The sequence below is a fragment of the Lepidochelys kempii genome, chromosome 2 (genome assembly GCF_965140265.1).
Source record: "Lepidochelys kempii isolate rLepKem1 chromosome 2, rLepKem1.hap2, whole genome shotgun sequence".
NCBI classification, from domain to species: Eukaryota; Metazoa; Chordata; order Testudines; family Cheloniidae; genus Lepidochelys; species Lepidochelys kempii.
Window position 1 is genome coordinate 104,210,877 of NC_133257.1, and position 21,805 is coordinate 104,232,681.

At 36.7% G+C, this 21,805-nt stretch overlaps 1 protein-coding gene across 8 annotated transcripts in view; it reads left to right on the forward strand.

Annotated features, from left to right (window-relative positions):
* Nucleotides 1-21,805, forward strand: part of ATP9B (ATPase phospholipid transporting 9B (putative)) — a 296,321-nt gene that overhangs the window by 231,754 nt on the left and 42,762 nt on the right. For all 8 annotated transcript variants that reach the window (XM_073331800.1, XM_073331797.1, XM_073331803.1 and 5 more), the window contains 3 exons: nt 2,090-2,232; nt 12,140-12,252; nt 17,031-17,279. In XM_073331800.1, the coding sequence (XP_073187901.1) occupies nt 2,090-2,232; nt 12,140-12,252; nt 17,031-17,279 (505 nt within the window). The remainder of the gene's footprint in view (nt 1-2,089; nt 2,233-12,139; nt 12,253-17,030; nt 17,280-21,805) is intronic.

Genomic DNA, 21,805 nt, shown 5'->3' on the forward strand with positions numbered 1-21,805 from the left:
ATTTAAGATAATTTTTGTCATATAATCAAGATTCTCTTACTGCATAAAAGTGTTTTAAAGGAAAGATTAAAAGTACCAAACATATGGAGTCTGTACAGCACCAAGCAGAACATCTCTCTCACACAAACATCTGTATCTAATTCGACTCTTCATTCGTGGGTACTCGTACCCTCTCTTGCCATGAAAAATCAAGTAGAAGAATTATTATTGAAAACAATTGTACAATGCTTTTATCATGATTAGTATTTTGGTAGTATCAACAATGTGCTAGGTGATGGCCACACATAGAGACAATGCCAAGCATCAGAAAAAAGATCTGGGATTGGGAGACACTATACAAAATAAAAATAAACAAATAGCAGTACTTCTAATGAACCGATAATTGTTTCTTAAAAAAGAAAATTCTATTAGTCCCCTATTCTGTTGCCTGTCCTACTTGTTTAATCCATTTTATTGTGGCTTAAAGAAGCTGGAAGTTATTGTTCCAGCTATTCTGGATAAATCTCCAAGTGGAAGCCCTCCAGATGAACAAGATGATAGGTGCCGACTCCGTGGGTGCTATGGGGCTGGAGCACCCACCGGGAAAAATCGGTGGGTGCCCACCCCGTTCCCCCGTCCCAGCTCGCCTCCTCCCATGAGCTCGCCGCGTCCCCACTTCCCCTAGCTCCCAGTGCTTGCCGCCGCAAAACAGCTGTTTTGTGGCAGCAAGCATTGGGGGGGGGGGCAGGAGAACACAGCATGCTTGGGGAAGAGGCAGGGCCGGGGCAGGGATTTGGGAAAGGAGTCCAATAGGGGCAGGGAGGGGGCGGAGTTGGGGTGGGGACTTTGGGGAAGGGGTTGGAATGTGGCCGGGACGGGGGTGGAGTCGGGGTCGGCGGGGGTCGAGCACCCACCGGTGCCGGGAAAAGTTGGCACCTATGATCAAGATTATACAGAATTGTCAAGGAAGGAACTAAGGAGATAGCAGAGAATTATTTTTGAGAGAAAAAAACCCTGTGTCCAGAAAAACCTGTCTTTCCTTTTGGCCTGAGCCTTACGGAGTCTTTTGCTGAGCAAATTACAAAAGGAGTAGCAGATGAACATTTATTTCACTATGAAAATAAGTGTATTGAAAATGCTAAATATCATACAACTCTGATTAAGCATATCTGTTGTCTACATGGCATGTAGCTATCTGTGAATTACTATCCCCTTAGGTGAGTCTCAGTCGCTTGTGCATGAACAACATTCGTATCCATTACACAGTGATGGCAAGGGTACAGATGGAAAGCATTTGAAAGGTTTTAGTACTTCTGCCATCTTGGTATTGCTAAAGATGGCCTGTTGGGAATCTTAAAGAAATTGCTGGTATTCTGTCCCCAGCAGCACTTTTAAACAGATAGAACTGTATTAGACAGTCTTAAATGAAGTCATAATTTGATCTTCAGCAAGAGAAATGGGACTGAAATCAACTCTGATTGGCTGACTTGTATGGGAAAGGATGTGAAATTCATTGGTTTTAAGATTGGGATACTACTCATAATCTTGTATTCTGAAGTGAAAGCTTGATTGTGTTGATGGAACATTTACCGTGCTAACTTATATGTGTCTCCATATCACAAAGTGAAAATAGCTTTTATAATCAACAAATGATGGAAGTCTCCCTTTGAAATTGTCTACAAAATTTATAGAATTGCGCTGAATTATGCATCGTTACATTTTAATTAATATTTTCAATACGGTAACTAAATTATCTCTCTAACCTTTGTGCACACTTGCAATTTTTTTTATAGTTCTTCGAAAGGCCAAGCAGACCTATTAATATATATTTTCATTGTGCTAGTACCTCGCACCCCAGACATGGTGTAGGGCCCCTTATGTTAAGGATAACCACACAGAACACACAGAACAAAAAGACTGTTCCTACTGTAAAGAGTTTATAATCTCAATATGTAGTTCAAATAAAAGTCATTTTTCAAGATTTTGCTGATATGTTATGATAAAAGCAGCTTTTAGTTCAATTTTCAATTATAACTTTTTATGGTTATAATTGTCATCTTTTTAAGATATTGTCTTGAGTTTACACTGAGTGATATACTCTTCTTTGCAGTTTACGTGTGAATTTGGACATGGGCAAAGCAGCCTATGGGTGGATGATTATGAAGGATGACAATATTCCTGGAACTGTTGTACGAACCAGCACCATACCAGAGGAGTTGGGGCGTTTAGTATATTTACTAACGGATAAAACAGGTACCTGTGGCTACAGTTTTCATCTGATTTTTTTTTTATATTTAAGAATCTTTTTTTCCATATATGACCTTTATTTATTTCCTTGTGTAGTAACAGGATAAACAGCCACTGATTCTTTTTTTTAAAGTTAAACGTTAAGCACGTGTTTACATGTTTTCGTAGATCAGGGCCTATGGACCTGATTCTTCAAGTCCTTATTACCACACACACAATTTATTTCCATGAATAGTTCTCTTGATTTCAATGAGACCACTTAGTATAGTAAACTATACTTGCTAGTGTTTGTAGAATTATGGCATGAATTACCCATGTGAGTTACTCCAAAAGTTGCTATATGCCATTTTAGCCTTTATACTGCCATTTTCGTCTGTGTGTGCCCTTGGAACCTCATTCCCTTGAAAATATTTTAAGACTCAAAGTTAGGACTGGTTTGTAAGAGAGCAAGTTTTTGCCAAAACAACTAGTCATAAAGATCATCCTCCAAAACAGCAGTTTCTTAGGGAGAGTAAAAGTCATGGTCATCTGTTGTTAATTCTGATTCTCCATTTTCCTAACACCAGTTTATCAATTTCTTCTTGAGCCACTATTGGGCTGTGAAGCTCCGTTTTCATATTCCAAACTGCTCTTCCTTATTGTGTTTGATTTGACATATTGGGAAAATTAACAGAACCATCCATACTAGCCCTTAGCAGAACAGCTTGGAAGGACAAGTATGTAAAGTGTAAATTTGGGCCAGCGTTGTGTTCTTAGTATATATTCTGTTGCCCTCTAGCCCCCTTCATAGGCCACAGAATCCTAAATGTGAGCCTCACTAAACCATATTCTGTTAGCTATTAAAAGTTAAACATGTTTACATAGTATATCCCCACAGTCTTTGCAAAAATTTGAGGAACCTACTGTTACATAGATCTTAGCTGTGTGTTAGTTATTGTGGTGGTTGTTGGATATTGTAAAAAGCATTATTTCATTGGTTTCATTTACTCATTTCATAGTTCTCTGGGATTGAATCAATCAACCTACTAAAATATACACATTTATTCTGACCAGATGAATTAGAATATGTTTTTAAATATGAAAATAGCTTTCCAAACTGTAATAGACAAAAAGGCTTGCAGTGTTGTAGCCATGTTGGTCCCAGGATATGAGAAAGACAAACCTTTATTGGACCAACTTCTGTTGCTGGAAGAGGCAAAATTTCAGACTGCACAGAGCTCTTCTTCAGATCTGGCTCTGGACCTACTCTGCTTGAAAGCTACAATTTTTTTTTTTTTTCTTCTTCTGCCAAAAAAAAAAAAAAAGCTACCATTTGATATCTTCAGTTGAAGATCCAGTAAGATAGTAACCAATCAAAAACACTTAGCAGATCAACACAGTACAACATAATAATGAATCATAAAGGTTATTCTTGAAATGTTTGTATAAATACTTTGTCACATGGAATTTTAGGTTTACAGCTGTAAAATACTATGTTATTTTATTAAATCCAGTAAAGAAAGTGAAAAGCACACATTTGAATGGGTCACTTAAAAAAACAAAAACAAAAAATTACATTTTGCATCTGAATGATTTTACTTACGCCACACCACATCATACAAATTGCAATCATACTAGCTTGATTTATTTTAAAAAAAGAGGCCAGTTGTATGCCAATCTTTCACTGTACACATTTAATACCGGAGTGTACTTATGGCTAAAGAGACACATATCTAAAGGTATTAGTGGAATACTTTAAGACATAGTTTGGAAGATAGCTAGCTGTCAAATCAAGGGCTTATCCATACTCTATCTTCAAAGTTTTGACAGAAGGATAAAAGTTGTAATTTCATGACTTAAAAGGTTATAAAATAGCAATGTTATAAGGAACTAAAAAAGTCAAATTGTTTGTTTAGCTAAATTGATCTGTGTAAAAGATGCATAGACACAACTGTCAATGCCTGGAGGGTACTGGTGAGGGACCTGAACCCAGATTTATCCTCTTTTCATATTACTTGCTTAACTAAATCCGATATTTGGTGTCTCAGTCTAAGATTTATCACAGACATAAGCATATCATTGAGAGAATGAATAGAATCTGTATATAACTGCCTTGAGATACCCTTTGTATGATTATAAATAGTTCAAAATAGCTGTTTACAACAATTTGTATTTTCATTTTAACAAACATTATTAGTAATTTTTATTCGTTAAATAACTCTCACTTTTAACTTCCCCCTTGAGGTTTGGATGTTTAAGGTAAGAAAAAGGCTCAGCAATTCTTATAGCCCACCCTGGTGGCTGATCTTATAAAAGCAGATCTAAAGGGGTGGTCCTATTTCTATACAGTCAAAGACTTCAGGTTTCTCAATATTGAAAATGAAAAGAGAATGCAGAAAACAGCTTGCACAAATCGTATACTTTGGTCCAAGCTTTACTTGGAATAATTAAGAATTAGTTGTTCAGTCTAAGGAGCATTACCTTACTAACATAATTGCAAGGTAGTCCTTTGTATGATTGTAAATTGGGTTTGTGCTTCATCAATAAGCTTTTTGACAAGAAGCGTCCATCACAGTGGCTCTCTCATTTGCCACAGTAGAATAGAAAATGAAGTATCCCAATAATTGCATTATAGTTTCCTTATTGTGGGACAAGAAAGCAATGTGGTATAATTAGGTTTGATTGGAGTGCATGTTTCCGGTAAGATCTGAAATTAATGATGTTGCTATAGTGACACATCTGCGGCCACCAGTGCGTGAAACATAAAGTAATTCATTCGACAAGAGAAGACATCTGTTAACTGCAAGGATGCAGAGCATATTGACACTGACCAGAAATACTAGACCTTATGTGATAAATGAACAAATGATGCTGAAACAGGAGGACAGATAATTTGTACTTAATCTGCTGGGAGAACTTTAATCTTCTCACTGGTTGCATTTGACAATGCCATTGTTTAAAGAACAATGCTGCAGAGAACTCATAAATTTTAAAACTTAACTCAGGGTGCAGCCTATTAAAGCAATACATTAATTCCTTTGTTAGGGAGTTTTTATCTTCATGTAGAACAAAGCCATTACTAAGAACACCCACTAAAACAACAGGTTTTTTAGGACTCACATTTTAATTATAGCATCCATTACCCAAAATGCCATGTTGTTTGGACTTGAATCACACATAAGTTTGACAGAAAGGCGTCATCCATTATGGGGGGGGGGGAAATACTGTTTCCAGTGTTTTCCAAGGGCAGCTGAGCATGATATTTTATCCTCTCCAGGGTACAAGAAGATCCTAATCACAAGGGAAAAACAAAGATATTTGGCTATATTTATTGAACGTTTCTGACATTCGGAGTGCAAAACTGCAAGCTGTCTGCCATTCGTGATGACAGCCAAAGTATTCAATTATAACAAACACAAACAGTCTTCCTACCATAGTTATTTATTAATGCATAGACTTGCATTTGAGTTCTGTAATTAACATTTCAGGGAATTTTTGGATCAAATGAGATACTTAACACATAACGGTTGAACAGATGCATAGAGTAATGAGATTCATAATTTTCTGGGCAAGCCCTTTGCTAGAGGCCAATGTATTAGTGTGGATTTCTTATTTTGTCTCCTGTAAATGTGGTATGATGTACTTTAATATTAGTAAAGTATTGTTTCAGCAATCATCTGTTTGAAAATGAATCTTTTGAGAGAATTATTTGCAATGCCTTCCTTCCCCCCCATGCATTTGGTCAGTATAAAAATATACAGAAAACCAAATAATTACAAAAACAATCCCATGAGATTAAATACCTCCTTCTCAGGACACATGCTCCCCATACAAGCCACAGGACCAGCAAGGATGCAGCATGAACAGAGGGCAGGGAGAGAAGTAGCTGAGAAAGCTGGAGAATCTTTAGCAGTTGTGATTCTACAGTAAACCTCAGCCCCAACTCAATGGATCCCCAGTCAGACTGACAGAGGGGCACTTCTTTCGTGTGTTTTCTTTGTGTGCCCCTGCCCCCACCCCACCAGAAGGGAAAATATCACCAAAGAATGTGCATACTAGCATTAGCTATTCTGCTGCTTCCATTCGTGTGTGATCCCACTGATGGGACTAAAAGAGAACAGAGGAGTTAGTTAATACTGTTCTGAGCACTAGTAACAAAACCGTGTTATTAACACGGACTTCGCTCCACAGGAAAGAATAGACATACCCCTTTCAGTGGCTATTATCTGACTACATCACATGTGCCTTTCTTTTTCCCCTGAGTTAGGCCATACATAGTTTTTTATGAAAGGTGTACAGGGAAGAGGGGAGGAGGTATTGCATATAAATGCTTCCTATTTGCTTTTTCTATTATTTCTCTTCCCCTCCAATGGGGAGGCAATATTTTTTTCCCAGTTTTCTTCTTAGAATGTTTGTCTTTGTATATCTACTGCTGACAAAAATTCACCATTGAAAATATTGGGCCAGATAGTCAGCTGGACCTTCCAAAGAGCTATGCAGATTTACAGCAGCTTAAGGATCTGGCCCTTTATCTTTTAAATGAGTATATCTTTCAAGCAAAGTACAGATATTGTATGAAAGGTTATATGCTTTTGTAACTCACGGCAAAGTTATTAATGCTTATATATTGCAAGTACTTACTTGTTGTTTTATTGTGGCCTTTTAGAATGTTGGTATTAGGCCAACTTACAACCTAGTAATATTTGATCAGAAAGCTCTGCATCTGCTTCTTAAAATTCTCCACTGCTCTGTTGTGAATCACATCTGTTGCCACCCAGAGAATGATGCCTGCAGGACTTTTTCCTTAGAAATTAATTTGCTCTTTGCCTGCTTTGCTCTGTGTTTAATGATACAATTGGAGTCAAAAACTCTTTGCTTCAAAAAAGAGTATACTAAATTTTTCTGTAGGAATCACACACTAACTTTTTGTCAAGATATTTTCCTTATGTGGTAACTGTATTCAAAAACAAAGTTAAGAATATACTTTGATGGTGGGTCATATGATGGCTGCCATGCTCTTTGGATATCTTTGAAAAGAGCTTCGCATTTCCTCTTGTGTTTGCAAGCTTTTCAAATTAGCAATTCTTAGCCAAGTTCTATTTTTTAAAATTGTGAAATAAGTGGAGATTAACCAAGTCACCCCAAGGAAATTCTGAAAATCAGATAAAACCACATTTGTAAAAGAATGCTGTTAAAACTAAACTTATCAGTAAATTTATCTTCACTGTTTTCTCCATTATCCATCGTGCGGGACAGAATAGAAAGAAGACCTGACAACACTGAACTAACTCTGTTCGAAGCACAAACTACAGATATTTAAAATGTTCATAGAGGTGTACAGCTAAAGGTCTGGCAAGACTTATTAATCTACTGCTAGAAGACTAAAGCCTAAAATATAACTATTGGAGAACTACTGCTGAGGAAATAGTATGACATGACTAACTAGCATCATATTCTGAGGAGACTAGCAAGATATTTTTTGCCCAGTTCAGTGCTGTGATCATTCAACCAGGAGAACTTAGAAACAAATTTGTAATGTTGACAAGGGATGGACTTTTGGCTTATTTTCAGCTTCAGGTGGTCAACTGTGCTTTACAGGAAGGTGTCTGAAGTTCTTTTGGAAGACAAAAAACAAAGTTTTTCTCTTTTGAAAAGTCGAAAAACTCTCTTCTGTTTTTCTTCACAATGGCTAGAATTTGCAACAATCCACAGTTGAGTGTGGAGCCATAAATATTAGATCTTGGGAGCAGACACAGTAAAATTAGATCCATGCAGCTCTATCATTTCTTCATCTTTTTATTCTCTTCCATCTGGATTAGACTTCTGAACAGAGACTAAAAATTTATATAAGATACCTAAAAGTAATCTGCCAAAAATTGTTTTTCCTATTATGATCAAAGAAAAGGGAAGATGGCAGTCCTTCTATGAGTAGTGTGAGAGGTGCAAATATTGACTCAGGACTGTTGGTCCTTCTATGTGTTAGGACTCAGTTCACCTCTTTCATCCTTCCCTCCACCTACCACATCTGCTGATTGCTGCAAGGTAAGAGGATGTACAGAGCTCTACTCCACAAGCCTTCTGCTTGCTGAGAGGAAGGGGAAGGCAAGAGGTTTCTGTTTATCTACCCTTCCCTCCCATCTTGTTTTCTGAGAAAGGTATGGGTGGCTGGGACAGGGGGAAAGGAATATGGAGGAACACTCCTGCCACTATAATTAATTCCAGTGCCTGCATACTCTGCTGCTCATAGCAATGTGGGCACTGGAAAGATACTGGCATTGTCTGTCTACAGATTCAGGAAGATAACACTGCATCAGTTAACTGTTGGAAGTTTATCTTTATAGCCATTAAATCAAGAAAGTTAGCTTTTTAAAATGAAGATTTAAATTCTTCAGAAACTAATATCTTAGTCCCACATGCTTAGTCACCACACGCAAGTCAGAGAATGGAGTTTTCATATCTTGAAGCATAAGATGATTGCATAAATTCTGAAATTCAATAAAGTTACCAAAAAAAGATGATCTCTTGGTAACTGTGAATGTTTTGAAGGGAAAACATAAAATAAGTATTTTTATTTAATAAAATGTTGCCTATAAAGCGTGAGAGCAAAAAAAAAAATTCTCTTTACTTGCCTTAAAGTCACTGAGAGTTTCCTTGCAAACCAGTTTGTATATGACAACCAGATAAGTGAGTTACAAATTATTTTTTTAATGGTTACCTCAGGTTTTCATTCTCTGTGTGCTGCTTTCTAGCTACACCTGGAAATGTTCTATTTCTCATATAAATTTTGACTAATTGTATCTAAATTCTGTGAAAAATCGACACGTTCCACATAAATAATCCTTTAAAATTTTTTTCTTCTTTAACTTTACTGTATATATGCAATCGTTCTGGGTAATATTTAAGCAAAAGGGAGCCTGAGTGCCTTTCTGGTTAATTTTGAGAGAAAATTACAATTTATTTGGAATCTATACCCAGCATGTAATGTGTATGTTCTTAATATCTTAGTGAATGATGATCTAATTGTTACTATACTATACAAGTACCCAAAAATTGAGATAAAATTTCATTTTTCATATATTACCGGGCAAGAGGAGTGGTAGACTTGCAGTGTATAAGTGGGAAGGAAGATTTATGACTGTGACAGCATGACTATATCTCTGAAGAGCACTAATGGAAGTACCCTATATCAGATGCATAAACTGGATGTTAACTGTCTAAACAAGTTCTAGTTTCTAAACACTAATTATAGTGTGTCTGATGCTTTTAACTTGCTCTCTTCCTATGACTTGCTGTGTTGCACTGTCATACTGGGACAAAGACAGGATATCAAAAATAAGCATTTACAAATAGGAATAAATCTTAGTGTGAAGCATTCCTTGCTGTATTTTTAAATTATTTGTGGATTTTTAGTTATCTACCATCATACACAAAAATGATTTTAAAATAAACCTCAGAAGCATTATTCTTAACCTTTTAACACACAAATATTTTTATATTTCAAGCCTCATAAGAGAGGAAACTTAGGGCCTCTCTTTAAATGCTCACAAGGAGCAAAAGAGAATGTAATGGGAATATCTGCACACTGGATTAATTCCAGTTTGGCTGACTATATTTTCAAAATGTAGTTTATTTTATTCACTTTCAGTAAGGCTTAGATAACAGATGATATATGATCTTTCTATGAGCTTAACAGAAGAAGCTAGCCCATGATGATCTCTCTCCCCTGTTATGCTTCATCATGGAACCCTGAACCACCCACGCTTCAATTAGAGCTTTCTAAAAATCAAGGATGTCAGTGGTGAACATAAAGTGTCACTCCATGACTGACACCCTATAGTTCCTTACAGATGTAAAGTGGTCTCTGAAAACATACAATTTATGTTGATTCTGAAATTCCAGGCTTACTCCGGTTACAGCCTAAATTCGTCAAATTCGGAAAAAGTGTTAATTTCCAGTGACCTATTCTAGACAACTTTGATTCTATTTGCCAGAAAGTCTTTCTTCATACATATCATGGAATAGTGTTAGAAATATGTAGTAAGAAGCATGTTTGACACACATCCCTTTTTTTTTTTTTTTTTTTTTTTTACCCTTTGACCAAATGCAAAGTGTTGCAATTGACCTTTAAAGATGCAGATACCTCAAGATTGTATGTCTTCTATCTGTGTTATTTATACATAGACTTTTTAACTGGACAATCTTTTCTGTTCTTTTTTTTTCTTTTTTTTTTTTTTGTGGCTCAGATTGTCACAGAAAATATAATATTAAAAACTAGATCTCTAAGCATAATCCATTTTAAGTACGTTTAAGTTATGGCAATATGTTGTTACCATGAAGGTATTTAGAACTAGAAAGATACTGGAGTACTGCAATTGCTCTGGAATGACTAATTTTTAGGCACTCCACTGTGATTTTTTTCCCCATACGTATACTTGTGTTTTCAAAGCACTAGTCATAATGTTATCTAGATGCCATATACAAGATATCCAAGGTTTCTATGTTTTCCTGGTAGGGCCATCTTCTCTGTTTCTCTCTTGAAGTTTTAATATATGGGTCTTTTTTGGAAGGCAGTACAGTATCTATAGAAGAAGGAAAGCTCAGCAGTTAGCATTCTGCTGCCTCTATAGATAAAGCCCTGTTTAAATATGCCTTTGACATTGTGCTCTACAAAGAGATAAGACATGAATTCATCCTGACTTTCTGTGGTCAGGAGTTCCACAACTGGGTGACTTTCACCAAAAACCACTATCTTTCCCAGTTTGTGGACTGTTTTGTCTCACTGCTTTCTCAACATAGTTGGATTTCTCCTGGCCATTTCTCTGGGTCATTGGAAAATTATTAGTCCTTCCCCACACCATGACATTATACCCCTTCTTAATTTTAGAAAAGTTCTTATGAGGCATCTCTGTATGCTTCTCTAGGCACTACAGTGCTATAGTACTTTTAACATTAAGGCTGATTTCTAAATACAACCATGCAATCTTGTAAAAATTAGCCTTCCCTCCAATAGCTGCCCCCCCCCCATTTTAACATATTGGCATTGAATTTTTTTTTTTTTTTTGCCCTCTACCCTACATCATTGTAGACCCAAGGCAAAAGCATCAGCAACGTAAACATGCAACAACTTTGGTAAATCTACACTGTTATATGGAGGGAGAAAGTAAGAAGGAAACAAACTGAGAATACTCATTGTGGAATAATTCCCCATGTATTTCCCAGCAGTAGCTCCTTTGAGCACACATCCTAGTTCTTTCCCCTTTGCTTTTTACTTTTTTAAAAAAAAATTATATTGAAGACTACCTTTCACTTTCATTTGAGATGAAAATGTCACTGCTTGACACAGGTCTAGATAATTTCTGTCAGTCCAGTGGGGGCAAATATCCAGTTGTGTTGCTTCCAAATTGAAGTTTGATATGGTGACTCCTCCAGGATGAGTAACCCTGCTTTTTCTGCACTAAATTTCTTAAATTAACTGAACTGATTGTAATTCCTCGTGACTCATTTACCCAAAAAAGGGCTAACTTGGCTTGTTTTGTGGCCTTTTGATGGTGCTCTCTGCTGTTTTGTGACATACCTGAGCTTTATTTCTAGTCCCAGTAGTAGTCTCCTGCAGTCAGTGCAAATAGTTGGGGATAAAAAGTGATAGCTTACTCTGACCCTCAGCTTGCTTCGCTCAGCAATAACCCTTTTGGCCATTAAGTAATAGCCTTGATGTGCTTCAGAGGGATCTTTTCCAGTTCCCCTTGTCAGCAAGTACAGTAGCTGTCAGTGGCTTACTGATTTCTGTAAAATAACAAAATGGGAAAGTCCTCAGGGCTCTTGGGATACTCCTTCATAATCTGTTGCACTCCACCCCCAAAGGAACAAAATAGTACAAACTAATCTCTTACATAGTTCTGTCTTTTTTCTGATCACTCTGATATTTTTATTACAGGAACACTTACCCAGAATGAGATGATATTTAAGCGCCTCCATCTGGGTACTGTGTCTTATGGGACAGACACAATGGATGAAATTCAGAATCACATTATCAATTCGTATTCACAGGTATCTCATTTTATAACTTATTTTCCTTTATATTGACAGGTTTTCTTAGTGTTGATGAGGCATTGCCATGTTTTTTAGGGCTAAAAAATTGATGTAAAAGTTTTCCCATTTGTAGATTATTTTTTCCCCCTTAAAGGGACATCCTCAAGGTCCTAGTTTCAGGCAACAATTTGGCCTTCCCTAAAATTAATATACTGTAATGTGGTTTGGAATTCCTGCCTGATTCCAAACATCTCTCATAGCCCGCTATCTGTTAGGAAGCTAACTCTTCCTCTGTCCAGTACTATTAATTGATGAAAATTCAGTATTTTTCTCTGGTGAAGCATAGACAGAAAGCCATCCAGCAAACTGACCACAAATTAAAGATAACACTGTATCTAGAACAAGGCTGATGAGATTAATTGCATCTTTGAAGATCTTCATCACAAAGACATAAACATTGTAAAGCCACGTTCACTTGTATAAGCAATAAAGAAAAAAAAGTTTGTCAAAAAGATAAGGATGGAAGCAGTAGGAAAAGGAATACTCTATTAAATTTCTTAACGGGGATTAAAAATCCATAGAGTTTTTTTTTGTTTGTTTGTTTTTAAAGAAAGAAAGAAAAAAGAAAAACGTGGGGGAACCTAACATAGTTAAGAACAGGGTATTTGATCGAGTCCCTGCAGGATAATTCCAGATACATTCAGCAATGAGTATATTCTATTATGTGTATCCCATTTGAAACTAAATTGTGCATGTACACTCCGATAGGGGATACTGTGGATATCACTATGATGCCCCTTCCCATTTTCTGGTGTGAGGGGTAAAGGTTGTTGATTGGACTGTCAAGGGAATGGTCACCTGTTGGGGTCCTGTTTGGAAGCAGGCATGCCTCTGGCACCTCCTTCTCCTTTCTCCACTTACCCAGAATACACGTAGAAATTGTGCTAGGGCAAGCACAAAAGAGAGTGAAGTAGAATTCCGCCTCCTGTTGCTACCCAGTGACCATTTTGGGGGAGGGCATAAGGAAACAGGTTGGCTCCAGTGAACACCCATATGCATTCCCCCTCACCCACCAAGTTTAAGCATTCCTGGGTATGCAGCAACCATCCTTATGGTTGAAAGATGCTCTACCCACTTTGCCTTATAGTTTTGTTGTTTTCAGAGCTGTTTTTCTAGGCTTGCTGTGGGTCTAACTTTGATTGCATTTTGGGATCAGGAAAGAGATTTTTCCTTCTCTGGAAAAGATTGGCACAATTTTGGTGGTGGTTGTGGGATTTGGTTTTGTCTTTTTTCCCCTTGCTCACAGCATCATGGAGGCCTGGTTGGAAAGGATAAGAGAGATGAAAGTACCTTGAAAAAAAAATTTAAAAGGGGAGGGGTAGGAGGAGACAGTGGTTAATAAATGTCAATATATGCAGTGTTGTAGCCGTGTGAGTCCCAGGATATTAGAGAGACTAAGTGGGCGAGGTAATATATTTTATTGGACCAACATCTGTTGGTGAGAGAGACAAGCTTTCAAGCTACACAGAGCTTGTCTTCAGGTCTGGTAAAGATATTCAGAGCATCACAGCTAAATACAAGATCAAAGGGATCATTCAAGGTGAAGTGGCCCATTGACATCATCGCTGGTTTGAGATAGGCATGCCTCTAGCACCTCCCTTTCCTTTCTCCACTTGCCCAAAACACACACATAAATTGGGCTAAGGGAAGCATAAAAGAGAGTGGAGTACAATTCTGCCTCCCATGGGACAAAAATGGGCGTTAGTGGGTTACAGATTGTTATAATAAACCACAAATCTATCCTTGCCACCATGGATATCACTTCCCTATATACAAACATCCCTCACAAAGATGGCATAGCTGTCTGTTTCAAATATTTACAAGACAGTGGACAACACTCAGCTATTCACCCCCAAAAAAGTCACCAAACTCATCCATTTTACAGTCAACAACAAACATTATCCAACCCATGGATATTAGGACAGGCTCCCCAAAGTGCCAGCCTCTCCATGGGTCACCTTGAAGAAGAATTTCTGGACAAAGGCACCACAACCCCCCTTTAATATTAAAACAAATAAAGTTGTGGACTGCAGCTTTAAATCCATTCACTTGACTATATCTTTATTCTCCTGCATGTCCTGATCAATATATCTGCTTACTTAGCTGGTATCTATGTTAAACAATAGCTTTATTATGGAACAATACACATTGGAAATGGGATATAGAGCTTTTGTTCCTCAAGATCAACAGTCCAAATTCAGACCTAAATAACAGTGACTGAAAGTCATTGCCATCTGATGGCTGTTAGGTGGCTTATGTAAAAAGAATTTAGTCCTAGTGGATCATGTTAGGTGTCTACAGTAACCAAAACAAAACAATTACAGTTGTCAATCTCAGCAGAGAGTCGTAGGGCTGACTGGAAGTAGAGATTGAACTACAGTTTTAACCTAGAGGTCTATTCGTGAACACTAAATTCACTTTGAGGGGGAAAGTATCTCTAATTAAAAAGAACTGCACGCTTCATAAATGTTTGCTTACCTAAAATATTAGTTTATTAATTTTACATTGTAATAAACTTTTAATATTTGCTGCTATGTGACAGACTGAATATTTATAATTATGAGGCATTTACCTCTGAAATAAAAAAGAAGAAAAAGAAAAATGTGTTTATTTTTCAAAGTGTGGACAAGGATTTTCCAAATCCAGATTAGCAGTTACTAGCTGGTGGAAAGCAATTTTGCTATTTTTCTAGAACTTCTTTTTGTAGTTCAGTGTTGTGTACAATAACTTAATGACATTTAAATAATGTTTTAATTATTTTGTATGTTGCTAGCAACTATTGCAAACAGAAAATAAAGGAACCCCTGTACACAAAATAAACTATTCAACAGTTGTTTCAATAAGAAATATATAGTGAGGTTTTTTTAATTTAATCTCTGGTAATAAAAGCTGCCAGTTAGACAGACACGGGTTCTTATGTGACATTGATTTTTATCCCTTGTTTGTGTTCTGTTTTATTATTAAGATGACAATAGTCTAGTAGGTCCACTGTAATGCAACACACAAATCTATTATAACCTGATTATATTTCCCCACTGGAAGCATTTTGTGATAGAGGGCATAATCTTTAATGGAATTTGTGTGAAATTAAATTATACAAGCATCAATAAACATAACATAATTCAGAAGGAGTAAATCAGCTTAATTTATTTGCAGCTGTAATGCCATCAGTGTTAGCAGAATGCAAATGCAGAGGTTTAAAGCAGTAGCTGAAAAACAGTGCCAGATGAGCAGAAAGTTAAACCCTTTATTAGACAGCACTGTAATTTGATGGGCAGAATGTTCACGGTTCAGCAGATCAGTACATGCAGTCGGGAGAGAAAAAAGGCTTGGTTTCTAAAGAGAATTTCTGAGTAACTCTGAAGTGAACTGAAAAGTGTTGAATAGTACTGGTGAGATGAAGGGAGGTTATCATTTTATAACCTGACCAAAAAGGTCTCTTCCCAAGTAGGTTAATAACCAAATATAATCTCTTTCACCTCAGATATAAATGCAGTCAGGTTCAGCTGAGCATGGCTGGAGCATGACATAAAATATGGTTCTAAATTGGTGGTTACTGTAACAGCAACATGATTTTAAAATGAAGTGGATATTCTTATTCTCTTTGCTACCTGCCAAATGGGTAGCTTTTACATTGTTAGATTTTTGTGTCCTGCCCAAGCCAGGAAAATTTTCATGCTGAAGTAAAAGCAACTGTTACATGAACTAGATTAGTTCATATAGAAATGTGTCTCATTAATAGGTAAAATCAGTAATTTCTATATAATTCCAGAGGTGTGTATTGTGCTTTAGAGACTAATACATTGACATGGGCCAAGATTTTCAAAAATAACTAGTGATTTGTAGGTGTCTCAGTTTTGGGGTGTCCAACTAGATATGTGTTAAAGGGGCCTGATTTTCAGAAAGTCCTGAGCATCCACCCTCTGAAAAGCAGGCTCCTTTTAAATGTTTCTAGTTGGGCACCTAAAACTTGATGCACACACTAACGCTAGTCACTTTTCAAAATCTTGGCCGTAGTCCGTGTCCTAAGGAATTTATACTCTTAACTGATCACAAAAAGACTGAATTGTAAGAGAGAAAACAACATGCATGGGAGAGAAATGGGATAAGGAAGAAATACAGAGGAAAAGGAGGGATTTACAGGAGGAGAGGAGAGCTCTGTGGCCCACAGTAGGAGCTCTATGGCCCACAGTATCAGGGATCAAAGCAAAAGCTGTTTTAAGTATCCCTTTTCATTAGGTACCTGCTTTAACTTTGTTTGTTGACTGAATGGGTATTTTAAAGTCCTGTGAAAGGTGACCTGTAAAACTATAATAGAATAATTATAATACATTATCAGATGATAGAAGAGCAAATGCATTTTTCAGTAATCTGCTAATGCATGTAGACTCAAACTAAAATGCATAAAAAGTAAGAGAGTGATAGGTCTGGAAAGAGACAGGCATAGTAGGTTGATGTGTCTGCATATGCACATTGCTCTGCCAGTATAGATCAGCATTGAGATGCAACACCTCTTGCATATTCCTGGGTCTCTTCAAAGCCAAAAGCTGCCAACTATTGGAATGGTGGTTTGATCACAAGCATAGAACTCACAAGTAGATTGAAACCAGTTCCTTCACACAGTTGTTTTCAAGGGGTGACTTTTCAGGTGTATATTGATATTCATCTAGTTTCTTTCTTTTGTTGGATTTATTCATTATTCGTTGCCTTGGATGTTTGTTTTTTATGTTTTAAAGATGCATTCCCAATCGAGTGGAAACAGTACCAGCTCGACACCTTCCAGAAAAGTGCAGTCTTCAGCACCCAAGGTCCGCAAGACTGTCAGCAGTCGGATACATGAAGCAGTGAAAGCTATCGCTTTGTGTCATAATGTGACTCCAGTGTATGAATCCCATGCTGGAGTGACTGGAGAAACAGAATATGCAGAAGTGGATCAGAACTTCAGTGATGAAAATCGAACTTACCAGGCTTCTAGTCCTGATGAGGTTAGTATGCCATGTTAAAATGTTTTAGTTTGTAAGTAACGCTGAGTTTCTAAAAAAAAAGTTATATAACAAAAGAACAGAATTTTGAGTGAATTAGTATTTTGGGGGGGGAGGAGTTCTCCACGAAAAAAGTTGATTATTACAAACACATGGAGGAAAGAAATTAATATGCTGATTTGATGGAGAAAAGGTGTGATATTTTGTATTTAGAGGTGGTCTTAACTGTTTGACTGAATCAAGTTCTGAAATCAATTTTGTGGGTTTGATATGAAAGTACTGCACTTGTAAAATCAATAGTTGGGTATGTAAATTGGTTTTCAGGACCTTGCTCCAGAATATAGTCATGCAACAGACATTCTAAAGCAGTTCTCAAACTTTTGTACTGGTGACCCCTTTCACATACTAAGCCTCTGAGTGCGTCCCTCTCTTATAAATTAAAAACACTTTTTTATATATTTAATATCATTATAAATGCTGGAGGCAAAGCGGGGTTTAGGGTGAAGGCTGACCGCTCTCAACCCCCCATGTAATAACCTCACAACCACCTGAGGGGTCCCAACCCCCAGTTTGAGAACTCCTGTTCTAACGGGATACAAATCTAGACTCTCAGTGACAAAAAAACAGATTCCCCCTTACAAACATGGGTGGAGCAGTGGGTGACATTGCTCTTGGTGCACAAATGGCTTTAAAAAAAATCTATGTATAGAGGACATTTAGTTGAAGCAACAGTAGACAACTCGAAAGCCTTGGATTTAGCCAAAGTTTTACAATGTTCAGCACAAATTAAAGCTCAGATTCAGGAAGGGACATTATTACATGCTTAAAGTTAAGCATGTGCTTAAGTTCCATTTAAATCAATTAAGTCTTAAGCACAAGTCCCATTGATGTCATCGGTACTCTGCATTTGATCAAAGTTAAATACATGCTTAAGTGCTGCACTGAATAGGGATGTGTTCTTGAATCAGGGCCTAAACGTATTATCCATATTAGCTGATAAAATTCTTCAAGGAAGTATATATTCATGGGAGTAGCACAAGGCTCGGAATTCAAAATTCCATAGAAATAAAGTGACCTATAGAATGACAGTTAGAAATATATTAGTTGTACCCTTTCTGAGAAAGAAAAATACAAAGTAGCATATTTCTGATCCTAATTTGGATTTCCATAAGCAAACGTGAGGAATCAAATATGATTTGTATGTTTAAAGAAGTGTTAATAGTGCCTAGAGGCTGGGATAGATATTTTACTGTGCTTGCTTTAAGTGTTACATAAATATTAAATATGTCATCATATAAAATACCAGCACTATCCTAGCTGCTAAAGCCACACTTTTTCAATGTAAAAACAAATTACAAATAGTATTTCTAGGAAACTTGGTCCCCGTTATATTTGCTGTCAAGTGTTTCATATAGAGCCCACTAGCAAGGCTTGTGGGTATTTCATATGCTATAATCACTGTCCATAGGATCTAGGAACTGTAAAGTGAACCCATATGGATAACTGGCTAAGGCATTCATCCCTTTCCTTAAGATTAAAATCAAGGTAGGATTTCAGACATCATGCTTTGGGTATATAATCAATATTCCCAATATCAATGATCCACAATCAGTTGTAGGCATTTCTATGGGTTTACGTAATGTATGTGATCTCGATAAATGGAGATAAGCAGAAATTGTGCTTATGCATACCAGTCATGTTTGGAATTTATTAGAAACATATAATCTGTGTTACCATATTTGAGCATTGATTGTTGGATCATATTCTGGGCTACAAAATATCTCAATACACTGAGGCAGAAAGATACTGTAAAATATAATAAAAATGGATTTTTTTTAGATAAGAAAATAAATATAAAGAGCAGATGACTAAGGATGTAATGCTCCTTTGACCCTGGAAACAAAGAATGACCTAAATCAGAGGAACAGAAATCCAGGTAGTAACCCTTTGCAAATTGTGCCCATGTGGAAGTTGTGTGTGGAGCCTGAAAAACCTGCTGTAGAAGAGCACAGCTCCACTTTTGTCTAGAGGATGGGGGCAAGTGTAAGAATTTGAGGATAACATGAAAGGGCTTGACTTCTGAAGTTAAGTAGAAATTTGATATAGCAGAGAGGAAGAGCAGTTTGGTGGGTGCTGAAAAGACAAATGGTAGATTATAGATGGAGGATCGAAAGGAAATCAGGAGCTTATCAGCTGGATGCTGGGCTTAGAGGGTAGAAGAAGCAGGCCCTGTGTTATGGATATGGTGCAGAGGAGCAGCAGGGAATGTGGTCACAGGGAAGTGTTGATGCTGGGCCAGGTGGCTCAGGAACAGGACTGGAAGCTGATGGAGGAGCAGGAAGAGAGATTTTCCAGTTGAGGGAGAACTGGATCAAAATAACTGGCTGGTTGAGTGTGAGTGAGTTGCTTCACATGGGAATGGGACTTCACAGTTTGAAGGGGATAGGAAGAAGGAAAGTAGTGGAAGGCAATCTGAGGCTGGAAGGGGGAGCGTGGTGTAGGCTGGTTTTCAGGGAGAGGAGGCAATTGTACATCTTAGGAGGGCTGTGTAGTCAATCACCCAAACTTGAGAATTCAAACTACAAACTAATGAAGCAAAATCACTCACCGACTGTCTTTTGAAGATATAGCCCTAAGTGTTTTTTTAATCTTTTAAAATTAATTTGCCTCTCTTTGAAACTAGTAAAATTAGTACATCAAACACACATCTTTTAATTTAATAGGATATTGCTATTGGGTAAAATATCAATATGAAGCCACAAAAACATTTAAATAATGTAAACATTGCAACATGACCAAAAAAAAAAGCTGAAAGTGAAAGACTGGGAGGTCTTTATCATAATTTTTTAAAGAGCTCTATTGATGCAATGTTTGCAAATCACTGGAGCCTAAGGAAAATAATGTAAATGGTTCATTATTTAGCTTATTGAACTTTCCTGCAGTTAGGTTGACAGATGATGCCAATGTTTCCCAATCACCAAAGTACCATTTTAAAAGTATTTTTTATTGAATAAAGTGCTCTGAATATTGCACCCTGGAGCTTTATTTTGGGAAATGGTTCAATTGATGTTTTCTGTTTAACCTCAACATTGACCTATCACAACATATTTTGTTAATAAAGAACATTATCATTTAATAGACTTAACCAGCTTTATACATTGTACTTCCTCAGTATTACAAGTCTGCTCTCTTAGATTTTGCTTATGGATCTGGAGTGATTGTATTCTGTTGAAGAGATTATTTTATTGGTGGCCTTCTGTCTTATATAATCTAGTGTTTGTCATTTTTGTAAGAGACATTACATGAAAAATTATAGACAGTTTAACTGTAAACTGTTCTTCCATGTGGGAAAACACAGGAAACATTTAAATAGGCTAATGAAAACAAATTACAGAGTTAATGAGTTGGCATGACGAATTCATTTGAAATTCTTCACAATCCCATTTATATATGGTATCATGACAGAAATGCACATTTAGGAGTAGATACATTCACCATAAAATATGTAGTCATTGTGTTAGAGTAGCCTGAGATAAGTAACTGATTTTGTATTCTTAATGTGAACCCTACTTATACAAGGCTCATTGTTTCTTATGATAAGTGATCAATATTTCATTTTCCCTGAAAGTGGAAAGTTTCATTTGTCTGTCACTTCTGTCCTCTATAGCTACAGCGTAGCAAACAATGTGTGCACACTGGGAAAGCCATTGACAAATTCTAAAACAACTCTTGCTCAACTGTCATAAGTGTATGTCCACATCACTTGTGGAAAGCCAGTGCTAATCTAATGTAATGAACAATCATAAAAGGATATAAACTAAGTAGGTAGAGCAATAAAGTACAAAGGTCACAGACCCAAGTAATTCAGAAGCATGCTATGAACAGGAGCCTTTCAAGACCTTTGGCCTCCTTTGGTCAAGAAAGATTGATATGTCATGATTTTTAATGACTGCTTACTCTCATCTACTAGCTATTTATTGGTTATGCTTTTTCCTGCATTGTTATACTCCCAAACATTTAATTCCAACATTTGGAATATTTAAATGTTACATTAAGATATGGTCAGTAATCCATTCAAATGTTAATGTGCAAGAGACCACAAAGTTGCTAAAATTAATTACAAGGATACAAAGCTGACTATTTGAAAAGGAAAATGATATGCCCGTAGTGAAGCAGCTTTTGTGTTTACAAAAGTAAAGCTGTAAAATATGTGACATGTTGTATTGTTTAATTCATTTTTGTGTGTGTGCTTATTGAAGCAAAACTAATTGTGTTGTTTTGTCAATGTATTTGTGAAGAGCAAATTATTCAGTAGCATAAAACCATCACTTCTATGACCTTCGAGACCCGCAAAGAATAACTACTCCATGCCCTATCTTGAATATTGACTGGCGTTTTCCCAGATGATCAGAATGTCGTTTTAAGTTAATAATTTGATTATATTTAACCATGAATGTTCCTAATTAAAAATCATAAAATACAAATGTCCATCACTAAATCATCATGTGTAAATATAAACAAAGGAATGC